Raw genomic sequence first — 26,211 nt, forward strand, 5'->3', positions numbered from 1 at the left:
TGTCCTTCCTCTTATTCTAAACTCACCAGCTTGGAGAAACATCCTATCCACATTCATCCTGTCACATCCTGTAAATAATTTGAAAGTTTCATTCTTTGAAACTTCTTTGAATACTGGCCCAATATTTTTTACTCATCTTTTTCATAAGGCAATTCCACTATCCTAAACTGTGTTATAATCCTTCTTTGCGAAGTCCATCTTTAGACAATAAGACCAAAACTGCACACAGTACTATTGGTTCAATCTCACCAAAGCTCATTACAGTTGCAGTAAGGCATCTTTACCCCTGTGCTCAATCCCCTTATGATGCCAACCAATGTACCATTTGCCTTCCTAATTGCTTGCTGCACTTGCTTATCAGCATTAAATGACTCATGAACAAGGACACCAGGTCTTTTTGGGCATCAGCTCTTGTCAACCTCTCTCATTATGAATAGAACTTTGTTTTTCTGTTTTCCTTAAACTTCTTCACATTTGAATCCATCTGCCATATCCTTGCCCATTCACTTACCTCCTCCAAATCGCCTTGAAACTGTTTTGCATCTTCCTCACGTCTCACATTTTCTCCTATTTTTATGACACCAGTAATTTTGGAAATATTACATTTTGTCCCAACATCAAAATCATTTATATGATTGTGAACAGCTATGGCCTCAACTTTGATCTTTGCAGTACCCCAATAGTAATATATATCCAGCTATCCTGAGAATGACCTGTTTATTTCTCCCTTCTATTGTCTGCCCATTAACCAATTCTCAGTCCATTCAAATATATGGCCCCCAGTCCCATAGGCTTTAATTTTGTTTACTAATCTTGTGTGAGGTATTATTGAAACATCCAACTTATCTTATTCTTTATCAAGAAAATGGAATTAAATCCCAATTATGGTAGGCCAATGTTGTTTTGAAATTGGATCCTTTTAGTTTGTAATTATCACTCTACTTGTATTCCCTCTACCATTTTGATATCTTTACTACCACTGTCTTTTATCATCTTATTAACGAGGAATTTTTATCAGTATAATTTTGTAGCACTGCGTTGTTTATGATTTGTGAAAAAAAATTGAAGGCTCTGTATCAGTATTTTACTGGTGCTTGGCATTATAATGTGATAGGAACAAGGATGATCATGCTGATTATTGAAATATAAATGAATGTGTTTTGAATAATCATTTTATGTATAACATTCATTTGATTAAGTTATTGACATTTCTGAATAATCTGTGATAGTGCACCAATCATAAGGCTTGTTACTAACATGTTGGAAAATCTCAAGCTTCACTGAACAAAATGCTACTGCAACACAGCTTGTAGCTCAAGCTTGTATTTTACAATAAAATTGTAACTAAAGTGATGAATAAGTATTGACACATCATAACTTGAACTGAGCTGAATGCTGATGTGTTGAAACATTAAATTAGAACTTTCAGCTCATATGTCGGCTTGGAGCCTTTCTCTTCATTTGAGTTGGGTTTCCTTTTTCTTCTCCTCAAGTTGCCTCAGAGTTAACAGGATCGACTTTAAGATGGTAGTTATAGATTGAGGGGATGGGGAGGAGGAGCAGTGGTGGGCAGCAATCAAGCTGAAAGAGGAGTCGTGGTTAAGATTTAGAGGTGAAGGTAAGTTTAGGATTAGGCTCAATAAATTGGAGCAACATTGAGAGAGCAGATAATTTTGAAATCCCTTGTGCTATTCGCTTCAGAGTTTACCCCAGTTCAAGTGGTTGGTTTCCATTTTCTTATCTGAAACTGAAGTAATAAATTATGTGAAGATTTTGAGGAACCTGCTGCTTTGTAGTGTAGTGTTTTAACCTGCCAAATTTTTTACAGGCTGTTCAAAAATCTTTACAAAAGAGAACATCAGCGAAAGAAGATGCAGTTGCATCCACAAGTAACCTAGATGAGGTAGTAGATATGTTTGTAAATTTTTAGTCTTTGATAAGTTAGTTACTAAGTGTTCTTTGAAATCTTCAGACTATTTTAAACATGAAAGTTTCTCTGCGATAAAAATGATCTCTTACACTTCACATAAGTGCAAGAATCTAAAATCTAGTCCTGGATTCTTTTAAATATCAACATTGTAGGACAGTGCATCTAAAATCCAACATGTACATTGTTTTATGCTTTCCCACTGGCCAGCATCTCTTGGAACTAATTCTATTTTTGTTTTTACACTCTCATCTCAACATCCATTTGATAATTCATATATTTATATGCAATACCAATCAAAAAAACTGATTTGGTTTCATTTTCTTTGAAAGTAATCTCCAGCTGTCTTGTGATATTGATTTTAGTGCTGAAAGATTCTTCAAATTATGAATACCTGCATTTGCTTTTCAAACCTTAAACCTTAAAGATCTAAATTTACAGTAGTGACATTGAACCAGAAGCTATCTGAAGGTATATCTGTTTGGGCTGATATAGTTTGGTTGTCCTTTTGTTTGTGGTATTTATGATACACAGAATCATAATTTACAAAGAAACATATGACAGTAAAAGGCCCTTCAGCCCAACAAGACTGCACTTGTTAAAAACAATCACCTATTTAATCCCATTTTCTAGTACCTGACCCATAGCCTTTCATCTCTTGATTTTGCAAATGTAAACCTAAATATTTCTTAAATCTTATGAGGGTTTCTGCATCTACTACTCTTTTGGCAGTGAGTGCCGGATTCCACACATTGCCAGTAAACATTGCCCTTTACCTTCAATCAATGCCCTAATCATTGATCCTGCCAACAAGGTGAAAGATTCTTTCCTGTCTACCCTGGTAATGCCCCTCAATTTTAAACATCTCAATCATGTCCCCACTAGTCTACTCTGTTCTAGGAGACCAACTGTTTCCATGAATCTCCAGTTTATCTGATTGGTCTTCATGATTAAAACTCTGCAACCTCTTGGTAAATGTTCTCTACACCCTCTCCAAAGCAATCACCCCCCCTCCTATTATGTTGATTCCAGAATGGAATAACCTAGTTGTTGCCTAACCAACATTTTGAACAGTTTGACCATAACTTTGCTGTTCTTAAGCTCTGTGCCTTGGCTACTAAAGACTGGAATCCCAAATGCCTTCTTAACCACTTTATTTGTCCCACTAGCTTAATGGACAGATGGATTTACACACCAAGGTCTGTCTGATCCTTGGTGCTTCTCAGGGTTCGACTGTTCTTAATGTATTCCTTTGCCTAGTTTGTCTTGCTTAAATGCGTCACCTCCTGCATATCCTGATTGAATTCCATTGTCACTCATCAGCCCATTTGACTGTCTATATCATCTTGTAGCCTAAGACTGTCCTCCTCACTATTTACCACCCCACCAATTTTTGTATCATCCAAAAAGTTACTGATCAACCCTCCTACATTCAAGTCTAAGTCATTTATTTACATCACAAACAGCAAGGACCTCAATGCTGATCCCTGTGGAACCCAACTGGACACAGGCATCCAGTCACAAAATCACGTCTTAACCATCACCCTCTGCATCGTGCCAGTCAGCTAGTTCTGGATCCTGCCTGCCAAATTTCCTTGGTTCCCCTGACCTCTTACCATAGCTATTAGTCACCCACGTGGACCTTATCAAAAATGTTTTTGAAGTCCAAGTAGACTGTGCCTAATGCAATGCTGTCATCTAGACACCTCATCACTACTTCAAAAAAATTATTCAGATTGTGAATGCTGCATTTGGAAAGGTACATCAGAGCAGGACTTATAAACTTAATGGTAAAGTCCTGGGGAGTGTTGCTGAACAAAGAGACCTTAGAGTGCAGGTTCATAGTTCCTTGAAAGTGTAGTTGAAGATAGATAGTAAAGAAGGCGTTTGGTATGCTTTCCTTTATGGTCAGAGCAGTGAGTATTGGAGTTGGGAGGTCATGTTGCAGCTGTAGAAGACATTGGTACAGGCCACATTTGGAATATTATGTGCAGTTCTGGTCTCCCTCCTAATGAAAGGATGTCGTGAAACTTGAAAGGTTTCAGAAAAGATTTACAAGGATGGAGGATTTGAGCTGTAGGGAGAGACAGAATAGACTAGGGCTGTTTTCCTTCGAGCATCACAGACTGAGGGGTGACCTTATAGAGGTTTCTAAAATCACGAGGGTCATGGATAGGGTGAATAGACAAAGTCTTTTCCCTGGGTGGGGGAGTCCAGAAGTAGAGGACATAGGTTTACGATGAAAGGGGAAAAACTTCATCGGGACCTAAGGGACACGTTTTCACGCAAAATATGGTGCGTGTATGGAATGAGCTGCCAGAGGAAGTGGTGGAGACTTGTACAATTACAACATTTAAAAGGCATCTGGATGGGTATATGAATAGGAAGGGCTTAGAGGGATATGGGCCAAGTGCTGGCAAAAGGGGCTAGATTAGGTTGGGAAGTCTGGTGGGCATGGACGAATTGGAGGGTCTGTTTCTGTGCTGTACACGTTTATGACTCTTAAGTTGGTCAGACAAAACCACGCTAATTGTCCTTGATTAATCCCTGCCTCTCAAAGTGCAGATAATTTCTGACTCTCAGAATTGATTCCTGTAGTTTCCCCACCACTCAGGTTAGACTGACTGGCCTGTAGTTCCTTAGTTTATCCCTTGATCCCTTCTTTAAAGTTGACCTGATTGGCTGTCCTCCAGTCCTCTGGCACCTCACTTGTGGCCAGGGAGAAATTGAAAACTATTGTTCTGCCCTTACTACTTCCTCCCTTGCCTCAGTCAACAGCATGGGATACATTTCATCTGCTCCTGGAGATTTACCCCCACTTAAGCCTGCCAAACCACATAGAACACTCTGTGTATGCTAATTTATTTCATTATATCACAGTCACTTTCCCTGATAACTATATTGACATTGACCCTCTCATTAGTGAACACTGACAGAAAGTAGGCAAAACTGAGGACTGCAGATGCTGGAAATCAGAGTCTAGATTAGAGTGGTGCTGGAAATGCACAGCAGGTCCGGCAGCATCCGAGGAGTAGGAAAATCGACATTCATCAGGACTGAAGGCAGGGAGCCTACAGGATGGAGGGTAAATGGAGGGGGGAGGTGGGGAGAAGGTAGCAAAGAGTACAATAGGTGGATGGGGGTGGGGATAAAGGTGATAGGTCAGAGAGGAGGATGGAGTGGTTAGGTGGGTAGGAAGATTGACTGACAGAAAGTATTCACTTAGAACCCTGTCTACATCCTCCAGCAAGGAGAAAGTGAGGACTGCAGATGCTGGAGATCAGAGCTGAAAATGTGTTGCTGGAAAAGTGCAGCAGGTCAGGAAGCATCCAAGGAGTAGGAGAATCGACGTTTCGGGCATGAGCCCTTCTTCAGGAATGAGGAGAGTGTGCCAAGCAGGCTAAGATAAAAGGTAGGGAGGAGGGACTTGGGGGAGGGGCGGTGTAAATGCGATAGGTGGAAGGAGGTTAAGGTAAGGGTGATAGGCCAGAGTGGGGGTGGGGGCGGAGAGGTCAGGAAGAAGATTGCAGGTTAGGAAGGTGGTGCTGAGTTCGAGGATTGGGACTGAGACAAGGTCCGATATGGCTAGGAAGAACAGTTTGTTTAGTGTATGGATTCTTCTGTGGATGAAGAATAGTAGAGGTCCTTTGCAAGTCTGTGAGAGTTACAGGTGGGAGTGCAAGACCACTCCTTCGGTGACTCCCTCGTCAGGTCCACACCCCCCACCAACCCAACCTCCACTCCCGGCACCTTCCCCTGCAACCGCAAGAAATGCAAAACTTGCGCCCACACCTCCCCCCTTACTTCCCTCCAAGGCCCCAAGGGATCCTTCCATATCCGCCACAAATTCACCTGCACCTCCACACACATCATTTACTGCATCCGCTGCACCCGATGTGGCCTCCTCTATATTGGGGAGACAGGCCGCCTACTTGCGGAACGTTTCAGAGAGCACCTCTGGGACACCCGGACCAACCAACCCAACCAGCCCGTGGCTCAACACTTCAACTCTCCCTCCCACTCCACCAAGGACATGCAGGTCCTTGGACTCCTCCATCGCCAGACCATAGCAACATGACGGCTGGAGGAAGAGCGCCTCATCTTCCGCATAGGAACCCTCCAACCACAATGGATGAACTCAGATTTCTCCAGTTTCCTTATTTCCCCTCCCCCCACCTTGTCTCAGCCCCAACCCTCGAACTCAGCACCACCTTCCTAACATGCAATCTTCTTCCTGACCTCTCCGCCCCCACCCCCACTCTGGTTTATCACCCTCACCTTATCCTCCTTCTACCTATCGCATTTCCAATGCCCCTTCCCCTCCTCCCTACCTTTTTATCTTAGCCTGCTTGGCACACTCTCCTCATTCCTGAAGAAGGGCTCATGCCCGAAACGTCGATTCTCCTGCTCCTTGGATGCTGCCTGACCTGCTGCGCTTTTCCAGCAACACATTTTCAGCTCTACATCTTCCAGCTCCATGCAGAGATTACCATTATGATCCTTAATGGACCCAACTCTTTTCCTAGTTATTCTTTTAGCCTTAATGTACATGTAAAATAACTTAGAATTTTCCTTTATTTTACCTGACATAATCCTTTCAAGTTCCCTTTTGCTCTCCTAATTTACGCTTTAAGATCCCCCTTGCATATTCTATAATATTGCATATGTTAACAAGGACATCTACTTCAAACTCACCTCCTACCACTCCCTCTCCTGTAAAAATGCCATCCCTTACTCCCAATTCCTCCGCATCCGCTGTATCTGCTCCCAGGAGGAGCAATTCCACTTCAGGGCATCCCAGATGGCTTCTTATTTCAAGGATCACAATTTCCCCACCCTCATGATCAACAATGCCTTCCAACACATCTCTTCCACTTCCAATATCTCCACCCACAACAAGGATAGGAAGAAAGCCTCATCTTCTACTTCAGGATCCTCCAACCACACAGCATCAACTTCGACCTCATCACTTTCCAAATCTCACCTCCCCCTACCTCAATCCTCTAACTCGGCACCACTTAAACTGTCCTAACTGGTCATCTTCCTATCCACCTATCTGCTCCACCCTCTCCTCTGCCTTATCACCATCACCTCCACCTGCATCTACTTATCGCCTTTCCAGCTACCCCAACCCCACTTTCCTGATGAAGGGCTTATGTCCGAAACGTCGACTTTCCTGCTCCTCTGATGCTGCCTGACCTGCTGTACTTTTCCAGCACCACACATTTCAACCCTTAGTCTATACTCCTTTCCAGGCTTCTGCTATTTTGAGCCCTTAGTATCTGCCGTATTCCTCCCTTTTTCCCGTTATCCAAGTCTATACATCCCTTATTTTCCAGGGATTGCTAGATTTGTTAGTCCCACCGTTTATCGGGATTGAATAGTACAACCTCAGCTCCCTCAACATTACAGTGAAGCTTATTGTCGAAGGGTAGTGAAAAATATGATGCTGTTAAAATTGATGGGCATAGACTGACCCACTGACCATAAACAGTTGACTAAAACCATTTGTTTCACCTTGATGTTTTGTGAATGTTGTGGATTAACACATCTCAAAGACTGTATTTTTAAAACCTTACTCATCCTGAATAAGCTTTTACACCTAATCATGATACTTTTTTTTCTCCATTGGCTTACATAAATAAATCATTGAAGAAAAGGAGAAATGGCAGATGCAATCTCAATGAACAAAACAGGCAGCAAATGTGTTTCTTAGTAGTAGATTTGGAGGGCTAATGATAGAAGATCTGAAAGTTGTCATTTTTCTCCATCCACACACAGGATCAATGTTGATTTCACCAGTTTCCTGACCTCCCCTCCCCCCACTTTATCTCAAGCCTCCCATAAGAGAACCACACCACCCATATAATCAGGCCTGATTAATAGTTAGATGGATAAGAACAAGATTCTAGGTTTGTAACTGAGAGCCAGCTACTAGTAAGACTGACAGAGGAGTTGACGTCAGACGAGTCTTGCATTATAATGATAGTTCGAATGATCAGACAATCTCAATTGCCTCCACGACTTACAGTCTAGCAGGTTCAGAGTTTCAGAGTTAGAACCCTTTAAGGCTTAAGCAGGAACAGCACCAGGGTTGGTTGAGGGTAGATAAAGCTTATTAGACTTCTTGAGCTTCCCCAGTGGAGTTAGTTTCTGGATAGAGAAAGGATTCAGAAAGGAAAGATATCTGTGCTAAACTATATCTTTGTAGTAAAACTTCTGTAAATTTTTGAAAATATTTTGCACCTTTTTGAACATACGGATATTGATGTATGAAACATGGTAACCTTGATCTCTTCAGATTGGAAGGCATAGAAAGCAGAAGGTAATTAATTTTAAACAAAGCCTGTGAATGACTGAAAGTCTCATTTGATGGAGTCCATTTGGTGAACATGATGAGAAGATAGACATATATTGCATAAGGATTAGAGTGAGTGGCAGTGGCGGATAGATAAATTAGGAGATGAGAAAGTACATAAAAAGCGAAGAATGTGTTCTACTGAAACTTAAATAAAACACTTTGGCAGAGGTGACAGCAGTCATGGTTAACTGGCAGGTAACATTAGAATGTGAATGATTAGGCAATGAATGCTGGATGTTGTAAGATGTGGTAATATTACTGGCCAAAAAGTAACATTACTAGACCAATATAATAAAGATCTAGACGAACGATCCACAGAATTGGGTCCAAATTCCACCATGATAGGTGAAATTTGAATTCTGTTAATTAATTAAATGAATCTGGAATAACTAACTAGTATTGGCTTTGATGACTGCAAAACTACTAGATTATTGTAGAAATCCATCTGATTTACCTATGTCCTTTTGGGAAAGAAATTGCCATCCCTACCTGGCATAGCCTGAACATGACTGGAATAACTCCAGAGCGGCTGGTATCCCATCATCAAGTCAACTTTTATTTATACATGGAGAGTCCTGAACACTGATGTTGTCCGAAACGTCGAATTTCCTGTTCCTTGGATGCTGCCTGACCTGCTGTGCTTTAACCAGCAACACATTTTCAGTAGTTTTCTCACAGTCAGCTCTCAAAGTGAACAGAACCTCTGACAGCTTCTTTAATAGTCCCTTGACCTTTCAGAAGAACATTCACGTATTTAATTAGGACTTCACCCCATCAAACTTGGGCCCAAGATTTTTACTATGATCAGTGGTAACTGAATCAACTGCTTCTCATAAGAGACTGGAACCAAAGTTGTATCTTTAAGTTGTAAAGCTTCCCTGGTATAGGTTCTCAGTCTAGCCAAGGTCTTGTGCAAACTTAAATGTTGGAGTCCAGAGCAAATTTTGTTAAAGATTGGTCCTGCGATCATTGAAATGGCCATGCCAGTATCAACCTCCATTCGAACCAGGTGACATTTAATCAGATATTTATTTTGATTAGTTCTGATTTGGATGTTGCTAAGCAATTTAACTGTTCCAAAACAAATATAGGCGGACTTTCCAGGGTGTGCACTTTTCTGCATATTGGCCTATGAGTTTTCTTATTCAATTTAGGTCTAATGGGACTCTTTTGTTGTCTCGAGTCTACATACCAGCAGCAACTACAATGGCTTGTTGGCCCGGATTCTGAGGAAAATTTTAACTATTTGGCCAAAGCTTGGCTTTGTTCTGGAATTTTGCTGTGGGCTGGCCTAGAGTCTCTCTGTTCAGGATATGTCTTGAGTTAGCCTATGCAACTGTCTTCACTCAAGTGGTGTTCCCCAAGCTCAGTTGGACTGGTGAGGGTGTCCACTTCCATCACAATACCCATCTATTTGTATGCTTCACTTGCCGCATTATCCAATAGTACAGTCAATTGTGGTGCCTTTGAAGTTCAGTTGGGCTTCAGTTTGTGGACACTTTTGCATGGTTTCATCATAAATCCCACTCGTTGTCGCTGGAATAACTCCACAGAGCGCAGTACCCCAGCACCAAGTCACACTTTATTTACACGTGAAGAGTCCTTGAAACTGATTCAGCTTCCTCAGAGCCAGCTCTGAAAGTGAACAGAATGTCTGGAACTCCTGTGTATATCTGTCAGCCAGGGCTACCTGAATGGACCACATTAACAGCCACAATTAAGGAATTTATATGCTGAGGTCAATCTGGCTGACCTTGTTATAAACACTACAGTAACTCCAGACCCACAACAATATAATTCACTGTAAATTTGCATCTTAAAGAGTTTAGTTAGCCACTCACGTATTCAAGATGGTGGCTCATTATCGCCTTAAAAGATGGCGACAGATTAGGGGGCAGAACTGAGAGCTCATCTGCTCCCGTCAGCTTTCTTTTCTTTCTTCTTTTAACTTTTGCTTTTTAAAAATTTTTTGTTTTCCCATAATTTTCTATCCTAAAACCTGAAGAATAGCAGGTGACAGAAGAGGCTTTTGGCAGCAGTGGCAGCAATTCAAGGACAATCCAGACATGGCTCTGCTCTGGCCTGGGGTCTCCCTGCGAGTGAGGAGTAGGTCCCAAGCTGACATCCCCAGCCCAGAATTACAAGTTGGGCTGAGGCTGCAGGTCCTCAGCTAGGCCTGGGCACCTGAAAGTGAAGAAGTGGGAATATCAGCCCAGCATTGTGGTCTTGTCCCAATGTAGAGGTCTTCTTCATCTTCAGCTTCCAGGTATTCCATTGGCCTGGTAGGTGGTCTTGGTCCGGCATGGGGTCTTCTTTGGCAGAGGCTTCCAGCTCAATATTCCAGCAGCCCGATAAGGCATTCTCACCCTGGAATGGTGGTCTCGTCCTAGCTACGTCTTCTGGGTTTTTCAATTGTTTCCTTAATCAGCTTTCCACAAGCCCTGGAGCCATTAACTGAACTATGATGAACTTTGTCTTAATTTTATGTTTTTTTATTATGTTGACTTCTGCCATTAATATAGGTACCTTGGTAAAGCGACTTATAAAACTTTTCACTGTATTTTTCATGTAAAAATACATGTGACAATAAATTTCTATTCTATTCTCAAGGTCAATTATAGGGTGGGTAATGTCAACAATGTCAAAATCTCATGAATTAATTTAAAAACAAAGATTTATCCTTCACGAAAACACTGCCACTCTTCCCAGGCAGTGCCTCAGCAATCCTAGTGATGTGTCAGATGACAGTTTGCGAGACTGCTGTACAAGCCCTTTTGAATGCTAGTAATCACAGCTATGATATGGATAGTCTGAGCTTGCATGAGAATAGTCTGAACTGAAAATGTGTTGCTGGAAAAGTGCAGCAGGTCAGACAGCATCCAAGGAACAGGAAATTCGACGTTTCGGGCATAAGCCCTTCATCAGGAATCATTCCTGATGAAGGGCTTATGCCCGAAACGTCGAATTTCCTGTTCCTTGGATGCTGCCTGACCTGCTGCGCTTTTCCAGCAACACATTTTCAGCTCTGATCTCCAGCATCTGCAGACCTCACTTTCTTCTTGAGAATAGTCTGAGCCTGCATGAGACTAGTTTGTGCTTCTACGGCAGCACCCAGTTATCCAATAGCTTCTGTTTGTGCAGCAGTGAAAGCTGAGACATTTCCAATGGAGGCTCAATTATGAAAGTGTTTTGATCGAGTTGATCACCACTTATATAGTTAGATTTCATTATTTAAGCTCAGTACAAAGATCTGTACCGAGTTAGTATCAGACTCCTCCATGCACTTCCACATTGACCACAGGCCAGCAGGGTGTTTGAAAAACTTGGACCATTCTCTCTCTCTCACAATTCTTCCTGCTCATATTCTCTTAACCAACCCTTTTAAGTGGTGCAAATTAATTTAAAGTACTGCAGGTAATCGCTCAGTGGTTCAAGCCTTATATTAAGTGGGCGGCATGGTGGCACAGTGGTTAGCACTGCTGCCTCACAGCGCCAGAGACCCAGGTTCAATTCCCGCCTCAGGCGACTGACTGTGTGGAGTTTGCACGTTCTCCCTGTGTCTGCGTGGGTTTCCTCCGGGTACTCCGGTTTCCTCCCACAGTCCAAAGATGTGCGAGTCAGGTGAATTGGCCATGCTAAATTGCCCGTAGTGTTAGGTAAGGGGTAAATGTAGGGGTATGGCTGGGTTGCGCTTCGGCGGGTCGGTGTGGACTTGTTGGGCCGAAGGGCCTGTTTCCACACTGTAAGTAATCTAATCTGATCTAATTAACTTAGACCCCTGCTGAGATATGGAGACATTCAAAAGCATGTTCCATTCTGACTTTGTAATACCATTATTTGAATGAGTAGACAGCACAGATTTTGCCTTTGCCTTCATTGGAAGGCTTTCACATTTTGCTCCCTCCTGACAGTAGCAATTTAAAACTCTGAATTCACTCTCTTCTTCTGTGTAAACTAAACATGAGCTACTTTTTAAACCAAGAATAATTTCTATGTTTTTGAATGAAAATATCCAGAAGATTAAGATGCATGGGATCCACGGTGACTTGACCACATGGATTCAGAATTGGCTTGCCCATAGAAGGCAGAAAGTGGTAGTGGAAGAGTGCTTTTCTGGCTGGAGATCCATGACTAGTGGTGTTCCACAGGGATCTTTACTGGGACCTCTGCTGTTTGTGATATATATATATAAGTGGCTTGGATGCAAATGTGGATAGGTGGGTCAGTAAGTTTGCAGATGATACGAAGATGGGTGGAGTTGTGGACAGTGTAGAAGGTTGTCAAAGGATACATTGGGATATAGATAAGTTGCAGAAATGGTTGGAGAAATGGCAGATGGAATTTAATCTGGGTAAGTGTGAGGTGCTGCACTTTGGGAGACAAATGTTAAGGAAACGTATATAGTTAATGGCAGGACCCTGAACACCTTTGATATACGGAGGGATCTTGGCACTGAAGTCCGTAGCTCTCTGAAAATGGCCATGCAAGTAGATAGGATAGTAAAGAAGGCATATGGCATGTTTGCCTTCATTGATCAAGAAATTCAGTACAAGAGTCAGGAAGTGATGTTGCAGCTTTATAAGATTTTGGTTAGGTTACACTTAGAGTATCACCACATTACAGAAAGGATATAGAGGCTTTGGAGAGGATGCAAAAAGGTTTTACCAAGATGCTGCCTGGATTAGACGGTATGAACTGTAAATAGAGACTAGAAAAACTCAGACGGAGCATTGGAGGCTGAGTGGAGACTTGATAGAAGTCTATAAAATTATGAGATACATAAATAAGGTTGATGTCAGAATCTTTTTCCCAGCATTGAAATATCTAATACTAGGGACATGTACTTAAGGCAGTAGGGGGAAAGTTCAAAGGAGATGTGAAGGGCAAGTTTTCTACACAGAAAGTGGTAGGAGGCTGGAACATGCTGCCAGGGTGGCATATAATAGGGGCTTTTAAGGGGCTTTTAGATAAGGACATGAATATGCAAGGAATGGAGGGATCTGGACCAAGAGGAGGCAGAACGGATTAGTTTAATTTGGCATCATGTTTAGCACAACATCTTGGACTGAAGAACCAGTTCTTGTGCTCTACTGTTCTATTTTCTGTCTTCTGTATATAAAATCATAATTCATTTAGTGACTAAATACTTTTCATACCAGGAGTTTATTTTAAAATAAAACTTTGAACATGTGAAGTTTTTTGAAACTTTGAAAATGTGATGTTTTGTAGAAGTTGTAATGCTGATATTTGAATGAATATTAAAACCATTATTTGAATTGATTTGATCTGACCACCACTCTAATGACTAGAGACTTGTCAATGCAAAATAAATTGGATCTAATAATTTTGAGAAAGTGAAACTCATAGTACCACACTCAGCAGATGACTTGTTCTACATCTTCAGTTAGAAAATCAGACAAATCACTGAAAATGGCTGAGTTTTCCAATTGGTGTTATTTTAACAGCTGAGAATTCGTGAAGAACAGGTAGATTATCACAATCATTAAAATAAATGATAATTGCAAACTGCAGGATGACAAGTCAATATCCTGGAATGGTAGACACAAAAATGAACACAAATAGTGTAGAACTAAAATTCCAAGCAAGTCATGGAAGTATTGAGGGGGTAGAGGAACTATAGTGTTATGAATTACCATGAGAAAGAAATCTTCGACTAGAAAGTCAGGCTAACCACTGAAAATAGCTAAATTTTCCAATAGTTGTTATTTTAATGGTCAAGAATTCATGAAGAACAGGTAGGTTAGCACCAGCATTAAAATAAATGGTGATTGCTTACTGCAGGATGACAAGTCAATGTCCTGGAATGATAGACACAAAAATGATTACAAATTGTGTAGAACCAAAACTCCAAGACATGGAAGTATTGAGAGGGTAAAGAAAATACTGTGTTCTGAATTACCAAGCTTTAATTATCTGATGTTTTTTTCAGAATGTTATGAAGTCAAAAAACGTATCAGAGAAAGTTACTGAAGCGTTACCTTCGTGTGAAATGGGAAACAAGATGGGCAATGATCAAGAAAAGACCTTATCAGGTAACTACCAAAACAACAAATACAAACCCCAAGGCAATATTGATGTAATTGATGATTTTGGAGACTGATTGCAATGTAGTTGAATATGGATCATATTTAATGGAAAAATTGAATTACATTTGACTATAAAGAATAAAATTTGTTCATGTTTTTACAGGAATTAAAATGCTATGAGACTACTTGATACTTTTTGTGATACCTCTATAATCTCCCTTTCAATGATTGATTACACTTTTGTGAATTAATTTTGACAGGTATGATGTAAGAATAATGACAGTTCTGAGCCATCCAGCCTACTCCCTATAATTACAAACCTGATATAGCATAACATATACTCTTCTTATTCAGTCCAAAATCAGGAGAATGCCAGTGAATGGCAAAAATAACAGATTGAAAACTCATCTGGAGAAAATAATCTGGAAAATTTATTTCTGATCTATTTTCTTCATTTTTTTGTGTTAGCTATAGGCACTACAGGTACTACACCTCTGCTGGCAAGAGGGAGACAAGTGTTATAGGTTAAATAATACTGTTCCACATTAAGCATTTATCATCTATAAAAACCTCCATGGAGGTATTGAAAGGGTTAGTAGATTGATTATCAATCTGTTTGGTCAAATGATGCACACTGCTGTGGCTAATAAGTCCTGGAGCAGAACTTGAATCAGCACCTTCTTATCTGGGTAATCAAAACGAGTGCAATAGATCAATCTGCACCTGAAATACACCTTTAATGCACTTTAATGTCCACCTCAACCAGGCATTTCACAATTGTGTAGATCTCGTCTTACACAATTCGAAATGCGACCTTTGGAACTGCAACAGACTCTGTCCCCTCATTGTACAACTCAGTCTGATCACACATATCTGTGCTTTTCTAAAATATAGAATCACAAATCTTTTACCCTATATTAATACCTAATATTTTTCACACTGGGGGTTAGTCAAGTGACCTTCCTCTGCATTCTTTCCAAAGTCTTCGCATCATCCAGCATGTGAGGAGACCAAAACAGGATCAAGTAAGCACTAATCAATGGTTTGTATCCGAACAAAATAATATGCTTTGTCTCATACTTGTTTGTCCTTTGAATAACCCCCGCAATCTAATTAACTTAGCTATCGTTTCACAATATTTCTTACATGTCTTTTGAGATGTATTGTAGCTTGACTTTTTTTTTCACTACTTGCTGCTTGTAAGTTCACGTTGTTGTTCATCGCAGAAGTTTAAACATTTACCTATTATCATCAGCATCTGATGCAGCAGGAACAAATTTAAAATAATTAAACATATTCAATATTCAGCAGAAAGATTTTAGTTAGAGTATAGAGGAGCAGTGCTGAACATTTCTAATGGAAAAGATAGCAGAACTACAACAGTGCTACTGAAAGCAGCAAGATCACTTCAGGCATTCTATAATGCACATTATGTAGCTACAATTTGGCATCTACAATGATTTGGATTGCAGAGGCAGGCAGTTGTTATTGAAATGCTGTGTCTGCAGCTGATGACTATGAGAAAAAGGATTAGCTTTTACATAATGCTTTTCACAACCTTAGGATATCTTAAAGTTCTACGCACTTACTTAATAACTTTGATTCGAGTCACTATCATAAAATAGAGAAACATTACAGCCCATTAGTACACAATGACATGCTGCAAATGACAGGTAACTGACTTGATATTCGGTTTATTGGTGATGCAGGTTTCAGAATATATATTGCTGAAAATGTATTGCTGGTTAAAGCACAGCAGGTTAGGCAGCATCCAAGGAACAGGAAATTCGACGTTTCGGGCCAGAGCCCTTCATCAGGAAGCCCATTCCTGATGAAGGGCTCTGGCCCGAAACGTCGAATTTCCTGTTCCTTGGATGCTGCCTAACCTGCTGTGCTTTAACCAGCAACACATTTTCAGCTCTGATCTCCAGCATCTGCAGACCTCACTTTTTACTTAGAATATATATTGGTTATAATAAATGGAGCTGTTGTTTGCTTCTTCCTCAATTTGAAGAATTGAATTTTTCAATCCATATGAAAAGAAAAAGGGGTCTTCTGACTTGAAGTCCAATCCAAATGTCTGCAGCTCTGACAGTGCAAGTCTCCCCCAACTGCAATGAAAGTGTTGTTCTGAATTATGCGTCAGTATTTGATCAATTGATAAGATCTTGGGAAGGGTAAACATCTGAGGCTGCGATTCTTCTCACTTACCTCCAAATAACCATTAGGTTGATTTATACCAAACAGTGATAAGCTTAAGTGTACAAATAAGCTGTATGATTTTGATGATTAAACTCCAGCATAACTTTATATTATTTAGGATTCCTCACCCTTGGTTGTTACCAATCTGTAAGAACATTATACAATCTGAAAAAAGGACACAACACCAGGTTATAGTCCAACAGGTTTAATTGGAAGCACTAGCTTTCGTAGCACTGCTCCTTCAGGTGGATGAACGAGTGTCGCTCCGAAAGCTAGTGCTTCCAATTAAACCTGTTTGACTATAACCTGGTGTTGTGTGATTTTTAACTTTGTACACCCCAGTCCAACACTGGCATCTCCAAATCATGAAAAAAAGGAAGCGGTATTATTATTGCAAGTGTAACTATCCGAGCTGCTGTCAGGAAACAACAGGCCAATCAGTTAACCTCAGTGGTGGGGAAATGATTGGAAGTAATTCTGAAGGACAGAATTAATCTGCACTTGGAGAGGCAGAGATTAGTCACGAACAATCAGCATGGTTTTGTTAAGAGGAGGTCATGTTGGTGAACTTGAATGAATTTTTCAAAGAGGTAACCAGGTCTGTAAATGAGAGCAATGTGTTGACATAGTCTACTTGGACTTCTTCAAGGCTTTGTTAAAGGTCATGATTTGGAGGTGCCGGTGTTGAACTGGGTTGTACAAAGTTAAAAATCACACAACACCAGGTTATAGTCCAACAGGTTTATTTGGAAGCACTAGCTTTCGGAACGCTGCTGCTTCATCAGGTGGATGAAGGAGCACCTGATGAAGGAGCAGTGCTCTGAAAGCTAGCACTTCCAAATAAACCTGTTAGACTATAACCTGGTTTTGCGTGATGTTTTCCTTTTAGAGGTCAGCATGGGAGACTGATAGTAAAGATAAGCGCCTAGGGGATTCCGAAGAAATTGGACCAATTAGATCCTGAATTAATTGTGTGGCAGGAAGCAGACAGTGGAATTGAAGTGTGATGATTGAAGTGTGTTTTTATGACTGGAAGCCTGTGTCCAGTGGAATTCTGTAGGATCAGATTTGGGGCCCTTGCTGTTTGTGGTATAAGTAAGCAATTTAGACTAGAATGTAAGAGTGTTTATCTGGAAGTTTGCAGATGTTATGAAAATTGGTGGGAGTGATAAATAGTGAGAAGGATAGCTTTAGATTACAGAAAATATAGACAGACTAGTCAGGTGGGCTATCAGTGGCAAATGGAATTCAGTCCAGATAAGTGTGAGGTGATGCACTTGGGCAGAACAATGAAGGTAAGGGAACACATGATGAATGGTAGGACCCTGGGAAGAACTGAGAATCAGAGGGACATTAGTGCACATGTCAATCGTTTCCTTAAGGTTTCCTCTAAGTTTGTTGGAAATAAATGCTTTTTCTTCATGCTTTTTGAAATTAAAATCTAGCACATTCACACATCCCTCTTTCAAAGTGGTATGATAATTCATGTCATTTATTAAGTCAGTGATACTTGATATTTTTGGCAGAAAGGTCACTTCAGTGTTCAAAGAGTAAATTGTTGTTCATATTTTCCTCATTGCCTTTTTTCACTTTGATTTATTGGTTACTTGTTAGAACAAAGTAATGGAGTTTCCAGAAAAGCATTAGGACCAGTACGGGTTCCAGTAAAAGGAGAAGAGCAACGATTACCTTTAGAATCAGTAGGAAAAAGGATTCACCAAAGTGATGCAGCAGAGACCTGGCTACAACAGGCAAAAAAAGAAGCGGGCATTTCAGGCTCTGTTATGGTAAGTGCAGAAGAGCTGAATTTAATATTGTTATAAATATTAGAAACCAGATAAATCCATTCACCTTATTTTTCTATTGTTCTACAGAAAGTTTTATTATTTTTTTCACATCATATTCTGTTTATAGTGGGTGGTTTGAATTTGATATCTGAGAGAGTAAAAGCAGTTATTTTGACCAGAACTTGCACAACTTTTCTTCAGTTGTCTGACTGTATTTTATCCCTACACCATTACCACAATTTCCCTTTCTGGCTCCATTTTCAAGTACTTCAGATATGATTTTATGCTGTTGCACCAGCTTGCCAAATAATGATGCCAAGAAATTATTGTCAGTTTGTTCTTCTAAAATTTTGTTGATTTGCATTTAAAGGTTGTTGACTCACTGTTCAACACAGGCATTTCTAGCATGTTAAGAAAAGCAACCTTGGGAAAGAACTGTCATGATTTTAGTGATTTTTAAAATTCTGGGGTGTTATATCTATAAATTATTTCTCTTTCTGTCTAACACATTGTTAGTGTAGTTCTTCAGTTCAATGGTTTTAAAAACTCTTAGGCAACACTGACAATTTCATCTGAATCTTGTTTAAAGTAAATTTTCATTCTAACCAGCCTTTCCTAAATTAAAACACAGATTCATATACACTCACCTCAATAATTAATTTTTGGTCGACCATTTTCCATTTTGTTTATTTTCCAGACAACTCAGTCACACGATCAGTTACTGTAAGCAAGCATTTTTTCTTTTACAATAAATATTTCAGAAAAACCTAGTTTTTAAAGGGACCATTGTCCCAATATGAAACATGCATTTTTTTTCTGCAAAAGCTCATGGGCTATTACACTTGTATCATTGAAGAAATAGTGAGAGAGGAGGCAAACCTGTTACGTAATGCTACTAAAGCATATCTTTTTTTCATAGTGGGGTTTCTTAGACTATTCTCCACCACTCATCTCATTAGATGTGCATGATTCTTCCATGAACACTCGTCGCTTCCCCTCGGGTGCATTATCTTCCCTCTTGTCAGAGACAGAAGTAATCCCAACTGCCAGCACCTTCCAGGATTTCTGATGCCAGCACCATTTTTAAAACTTAATTGTGCACTTGGTCACACACTACCAACCAGGAGTTGCCCTTCAATATGCATGAAGTGTGAGGGGACCCAAAATGAAATGCTTCTGAGGACACCTCGGTGGCTCCCTCCCCTGATTGATATGGATGTCTAATGAGTGACCAGAGACAAATGCCACCAGAGACAGGGTGGTGGTAGAAGATTTTTGTTTGGACTGGAGATCATGACCAGCGAAGTACCACAAGGATTGGTGCTAGCTCCTCTGTTGTTTGTCATTTATATAAATGATTTAGATGAGAATTTAGGCGGCTTGGTTAGTGAGTTTGTGGATGACACCAAAGTTAATGGTATAATGAACAGTAAAGAAGGTCATCTAAGAGTACAATGAGATCCTGATCAGCTGGGACAATGAACAGGGGAGTGGCAGGTGTAGTTTAATTTAAATAAATGTGAAGTGTTGCATTTTAGTGACACAAACGAAGGCAGGACTTACACAATTAATTGGAGGGCCTTGGGGAGTATTGTTTGAACAAAAAGACCTAGGAGTGGAGGTACATAGCTCGCTGAAAGTGGCGTCACAGGAAGACAGGACAGTGAAGAAAGCATTTGTCATGCTTGCGTTCATTGGTCAGATTATTGAGTACAGGAATTGGAATGTCATGTTGTGGCTGTACAAGACACTGGTAAGGCCACTTTGGAGTACTGTGTACAATTCTAGTCACTCTGCTATAGGAACTATTTACTAAATTGGAAAGGGTACAGAGAAGATTCACAAGAATGTTACCTGGATGGAAGGTTTGAGTTAGAGGGAGAAACTGGATAGGCTGGGACTTCTTTTTTCCTGGAATGTAGGAGGCTGAGAGAGAAATCTTGATTAAATTTAAACAAAATGTTTGCAGTTGAAATGATTATATTTAAAGAAAATGTCTGAAGTTGAATGCATATTGTACAAGTTACTTGAGTGGAAAGTGATAAGTAGAAACTGTGTAGCTGCAGAAAGCAAGGACAGAATGTTCTCGCAAAAGGCAGGGCTGACCACTACAATGTCAAGCACCTCGGTGCTTAAGTAAGATGATTGGAAGAAAGTGAGGGGGTGAAAGCGAGTATAAAACTACGAGAATGTGACTCCCACATGGGCAGTTGGAATCGGAAGGAAAGCGGTAGAGATCTACTGCTCATGTAATTTTTTTTTGAAGTTCAACCAATAAATAATTTTTAAAAATTAACAATCCCTGGTGGTCTCATGTGTGATTTGTTATGCAATCTTCAAACCCAACAGGTGATCTGACAGAGGTTTATAAGATTATGAGAGAAATAGGTAAGGTGTATAGTTTAGGTCTTTTCCTAAGCTGTGGGTCCAAGACTAGAGGCATAAGTTTAATGTGAGAGGGGAAAGATTTATAAGGGACCTGTGGGGCAACTTTTTCACAAAGGGTGTGGTGTGTATGTAAAATGAATTGCCAGAAGAAGTGGTAGAGGTGAGTACAGTTACGTTTAAAAGACATTTGGACAGGTACATGGATAGGAAAGGTTTAGAGAAATATGAGCCAAACTTAGGCAAATGGCACTAGTTCAGTTTAGGAAACCTTGTGGGCATGGATGAGTTAGGCTGAAAGATCTGTTTCTGTGCTGTATGTATCCATGATGGTATGACTCTTAATATGTTTGTACAGCTTCCTGACCGATTTTCCGCTTCTCCCCATACACTGATTACACTGAAACTACAGGACTGACTTTACCCAAGTCTCTGAACTGATAGTGGATGCTGCCCTTGATTTACTGCACTGCGATCCCTGACTGAAGGTAGTCTCATTTTACTTGATTGAGCACTGCTCCCCAGAGATTTTGAGACATGGCCGTATGTTCAAGCAATTTCCTTGCCCCATACACTGTTGAGTATAAATTGACTTTGTGTCATTTTGTAGAGCAATATGTCCACTCCTTTGATTGATGACTATTGATAACCATGAGTTTTTCATGACCCAACCAAGCTGCCCAGCTTTATGTCTGCATTACTAGACAAGGCAAGACAGAAATATTCTGAAACTTTAACCCCTGGCTAAGAGGACAAGGCAAGGTGGAAATGCTATGAGCATTTAAGTAGGTGCAAAGTGAATGTACGCTAAGAAAGTGAAGAGCTCTTTGATGCACCCATGGGTGAGCACTTGTCCCTCTGTAGAAAGAGGTCTTGAAGCAGCATAACAATGATAGGTGCCAGTGTACTCTAAAGTACATCACTGAAGTGAAAAACAATTTTGTGGATCAAGGATGTGCCATTAGGTCAGTACATGTCATAAACCTCCTTGGATAGTGAGTCCAGACAGTCACAATGCATGTAACATGCCCTGAGATGGTGAGGTCTACTGCTGAAGATTGACCCATCAGAGGACCAAGCAGCAAACTAGGGGTCACCAGGTACCTGCTCTGACTTTCCTGTCAGATATTGTCGCTATCTAGTTTCTATCCAGCAGGTGGGAAAGTAGGGAACTGCATTTTAATTAAGCAAGATTAAGTAATAATTGCATTCTAGTTCCTGCAAATGGATGCAAATCGACCTCGCCACTCAACAGTAAGTTTCTCATCTTGCCATTCAAATCCTGATTGCAGAATCAGATTTTTTTTTTATGTTGAGAATCTAATTTCTGCTTATCTCGCTGTACTTTCACAACTGACTTTCAGGGTCTGCAATGATTCTACCCAAGGTGGGAAAATATATTGTCTATAACAGAAGTGCTTTTCCACACCCAAGAAAGTGCATGCCAGTAAGAAAAAGTTCAGAAAGTTTAGAGGCATGTAGGTAAGGCTACCTCAGTAGTACATCAAACAGTAGAGTTTTTCATGACCCTACCAAGGTGCTTGAAGGCATGAATATCCATGAAAATGCTGAAATAATACTGCAAATATGACTTACTCTAACATCATCAAAGAACACGTATTAAAAAGCAATTTACAAATGCAATATCTTAGAAATCTCTAATCTTCTGATGAAGTTAAGGTAGCAAAGTGGAAGTAGATCATAGGGGCTTCTTGGCTCCTATTTAAAAAAGACATTGAATTTCTTTTATTTTAAAACCATTATTACAGATACCTGGATGAAATGAAAGTAGGAATTAGTCTGCATCAATTAGTCCTGCAAAGGAGAAATATGTGCATGACTAAAGGCAAATAAGTACCACAGGTGAGGGAGTATTCTTTGTGCCCCTCACAAGTACTGGACCATTAAAATTTTTAAAATATTACTGAGTAGCTTGATAGTTCTAAAGTACCTCATTTACATGTTTCACCATGACACAATACTCATTACAGAACAAGCCTAGAAAAATCCACTAAGGAGTAAGTAACTTGTGAAAGGAAGGGTGTATTGTGGAATGAATCATAGTGCACAAATGAGCAGGAGCAGCTGGGAGGAAATGATGAAGAAACTGTTCTTATCAAGAAAACAGCAGGGCGTTCAGGGCGCACATTATTCAATATCAACCATCGGTCTTCACTTGTGGCTGAGTTTGAGGTCGTACTTAGATTCATTGATCAAAGAAGCTGACTTGTGCTGGTACAATCAACCAATCAATAATCTCTGGAATAGTGTAATGTTTTATATTACTCCTTAAAAGTACCCATCTATGTTGTCAGAGTCTCCTTGGGCAGAGAATTGATGTTCACACACTGGGCAGTTTGTTCTCATGTATTTCAGATATTGGATAAATCGGATAATTCTTTGAACACACCTGCAATGCTATGAATAATATAGAACATAATTTGAAGAACATACTGGTGCAACATACTTTCCAGAAAAACTCAGTAGCATCCAGATGTTCGAGGGCAATTGTTACTTTCAAAGTGGCAGCAGTGACTGGTTTCACTGATGCTCTGAAGCACATTTCTAGCTCAGTTTTTAGGGATTAAGTGGGATTATTGAGTTTGCTCATAAGAAGATCATCAGCACAACTGAATCTTTGAAAGTTGGGATTGGAATTAAAGATGTAGATTTAGTTTGCAGTTGCAATTTGCCCACCACCTGATGTGTGGCATGTCTGACAAAATGTGGACATGTGTTTATGTAATCCTAGCCCATAAAAATGTTTCTATATTTCAGTGCATTAACATTTTTCAAACAAGTAAGTGACCTGCCAGTGGAATTTCATGACCCACTCATGAAATTTTGTCATCATATTCAGATGGACTACAACCTGATGGGCTGTCGCCCATTTGTTGTTGGCTGGTATTTGAGATCATCTCCATTTCCACACTATTACCTTATCTTTCAAATAATAACTGTTGGGTATTGGTTCTGATTCAGTTTCTGAGTAGGCTCTATCACTATAAACTCTTCAATTCAATATCTGTTTGTTGCATTAAAGAAGATGGGCTGAGGGTGTCAGTCTCATTCTCTTTACTTTCATTCATTTTATTTACATTTTGGAAACTGTATCCAATAATAGATTTTCTTCATCATATCTCTTTTTTTTTAAATTGACCCTACCTTTTCCTGTCTAATTAAACAGGGCCAAACGTCAAACTTCTTTGACTCTTTGGCTATGTTCCTTTCACTGTACGTTATACATAATCATTGCGCAATTGAAGTGTTCTCACTATGATATGTTCAAGTGTAAGTTCTTAGATGTGAAAAAATTAACTTTGGAGATGTAGAAGCTGATATTATTAGCATTAGCTTTTACTATTATATTTCTTTAGAACAGAAAGAACTGATTGATTTATTATGGAAAACAACACTTTTCATAAACTGCAGACTTCAGACTTTTTTAAAAAAATTGATTTTTCACTGATTTTCTGTATGAATTGATTATAATTAAATTTAAACAATTACTTATATTACTGTGCAATTTAATTTTGTCATTATATTGTAGAAACTTTAGAAAATAGTTACTTGGTTAAGAGAATATTGGTTCCTTACGCAGAACGTGGAGAATAGGTGACCTTTTGTTCAACTATACGAGCTATTCCTATATGTTAGGAGGCATATAATTACTCTCATTGTCAATGATTGTTTTAAAAAATCATTTGGAATTTTCATTATAGCAAATTGAACGACATTAATACAGAGGATTGATTAAAAATAAAGGAAACTGTTGAAATTCTTATCTATGGACCAATACTCAAAAGGTTTTGATGAGCTTTTCTTAAGCATTTCACTTTATGATGCATATTAGTGAACCCTTTATTTCTCCAATGATTAATTTCAATATTTCATCAAATATATTTTTGGATACCTTACTTCGGCCTCCAGTTCTAAATTAAGATAGAATTGATTAGAATAAAGTAATTGAATAGAGATGAAGAAAATTAAGTCCTTCACACCTTTAAGGTACAGGAACTGCTGTTTTTGATTTCAAATTTCACTCTCCATTCACGTAATTGATAATTAAAAATCTACTGCTATCTACAAAGCTAACCAGTATACTTGTTCAGAAAGGAACCTGCCAATTCTATCAAAGTTGCATATGAGATTCCAACTCAATAATGGGACAGTAATTAAATCTTCTGTTTAATCTTCGTGGCAGGAACTTTCTGAGAGTGACAGGAGGAAGCTTCAAGAACGAGCAGCATATCTAAAGGAACAGCGTGATAAATTAGTGGCTATGAAGAAAGAACAAAGGGAGAAACATCTACCGAAAAATCCAGAAAGCCAGAAACCACAACCCATACTAGAAACTAAAGAGGTACTGGTATTTGATAAACCTGTCATGCAAATTCATCTGTAGACTTTAGTGTGCTTGTCATGAGAGTAGAAACATCTTTGGAAGAGTAGAAAAGAGGTGTACTCTCTCAAATGTAGAACTTTCATGATTAGCATTGATCTACAATCAGATCAGTGGGTCAAGATAGCTCCATTGGTTGATTGGCTGGTTTGTTATACAGAGTATTACCAATCAGTTACCATGAAGGGCTCTCCTTGTTAACATTTCCCCTTGCAGTGTGGTGACTTGCAGTCATTTCTCCCTAATGAGAGAGCAACCTTATGATCTGGTAGGACTATGGCAACTTCACCTTAACATTAGGATCTTTTTCCCTTTCTTAAAATAAAAACTGGGTATTGTCGAAGTTTTAATAATCGCATAAAAGTTCCACGAAGCTGGGAAGAAATTAAAATTTTGTTTTTCATTTATATGAATGATTTAGATAAGAATATAAGAGGCATGGTTAGTAAGTTTGCAGATGACACCAAAATTGGTGAAATGTTGGACAGTGAAGAAGATTATCTAAGATACAAAGAGATCTTGATCAATTAAGTCAATGAGGTGAGGAATGGCAGATAGAATTTCAATTTGCACAACTGCAAGGTATTGCATTTTGGTAAAACAAACAAGGGCAGGACTTACACAATTATTACTAGGCCCCTGGGTAGTGTTGTAGAGCAGAGAGACCTGGGGGTTCCGATATATAATGCTTTGAAATTTGCATCGCAGGTAAACAGAGCAATTAAGAAGGCGTTTAGCACACTTGCCTTCAATGCTCAGACCTTTGAGCATAGGAGTTCAGATGTTGGAGAAGGTTCAGAAAAGATTGCCAGAATTTTGCCAGAAATGGAGGGTTTGAGTTTAAAAAAAAGTTGAATAGGCTGGGGCATTTTCACTGGAGCATAGGAGATTGAAGATTACTTTATTGAGGTTTATAAAATCATGAGGGGCATTGATATAGTGAATCGCAAAAGTCTTTTCCCTGGGGTAGGGAAGTCTAAAGGTAGGGGGCATAATTATGAGGTGAGAGAAGAAAGTTTTGAAAAGGACATGAGGGGCAACTTTTTTTTTTACAGAGTGTGGTTTGTGTCAGAAATGAACTTCCATAAGAAATGATGGAT

General features: G+C 39.6%; 1 protein-coding gene across 3 annotated transcripts in view; it reads left to right on the forward strand.

Annotated features, from left to right (window-relative positions):
* Window positions 1-26,211, forward strand: part of cfap36 (cilia and flagella associated protein 36) — a 117,541-nt gene that overhangs the window by 73,975 nt on the left and 17,355 nt on the right. For 2 of the 3 annotated variants that reach the window (XM_060830946.1, XM_060830947.1), the window contains exons 7-10: window positions 1,829-1,903; window positions 14,239-14,341; window positions 18,152-18,324; window positions 24,914-25,072. In XM_060830946.1, coding sequence (XP_060686929.1) covers window positions 1,829-1,903; window positions 14,239-14,341; window positions 18,152-18,324; window positions 24,914-25,072 — 510 coding nt within the window. The remainder of the gene's footprint in view (window positions 1-1,828; window positions 1,904-14,238; window positions 14,342-18,151; window positions 18,325-24,913; window positions 25,073-26,211) is intronic. The other variant, XM_060830948.1, reaches the window with a different exon arrangement.

This window comes from Hemiscyllium ocellatum, chromosome 10, assembly GCF_020745735.1.
Source record: "Hemiscyllium ocellatum isolate sHemOce1 chromosome 10, sHemOce1.pat.X.cur, whole genome shotgun sequence".
NCBI classification, from domain to species: domain Eukaryota; kingdom Metazoa; phylum Chordata; class Chondrichthyes; order Orectolobiformes; family Hemiscylliidae; genus Hemiscyllium; species Hemiscyllium ocellatum.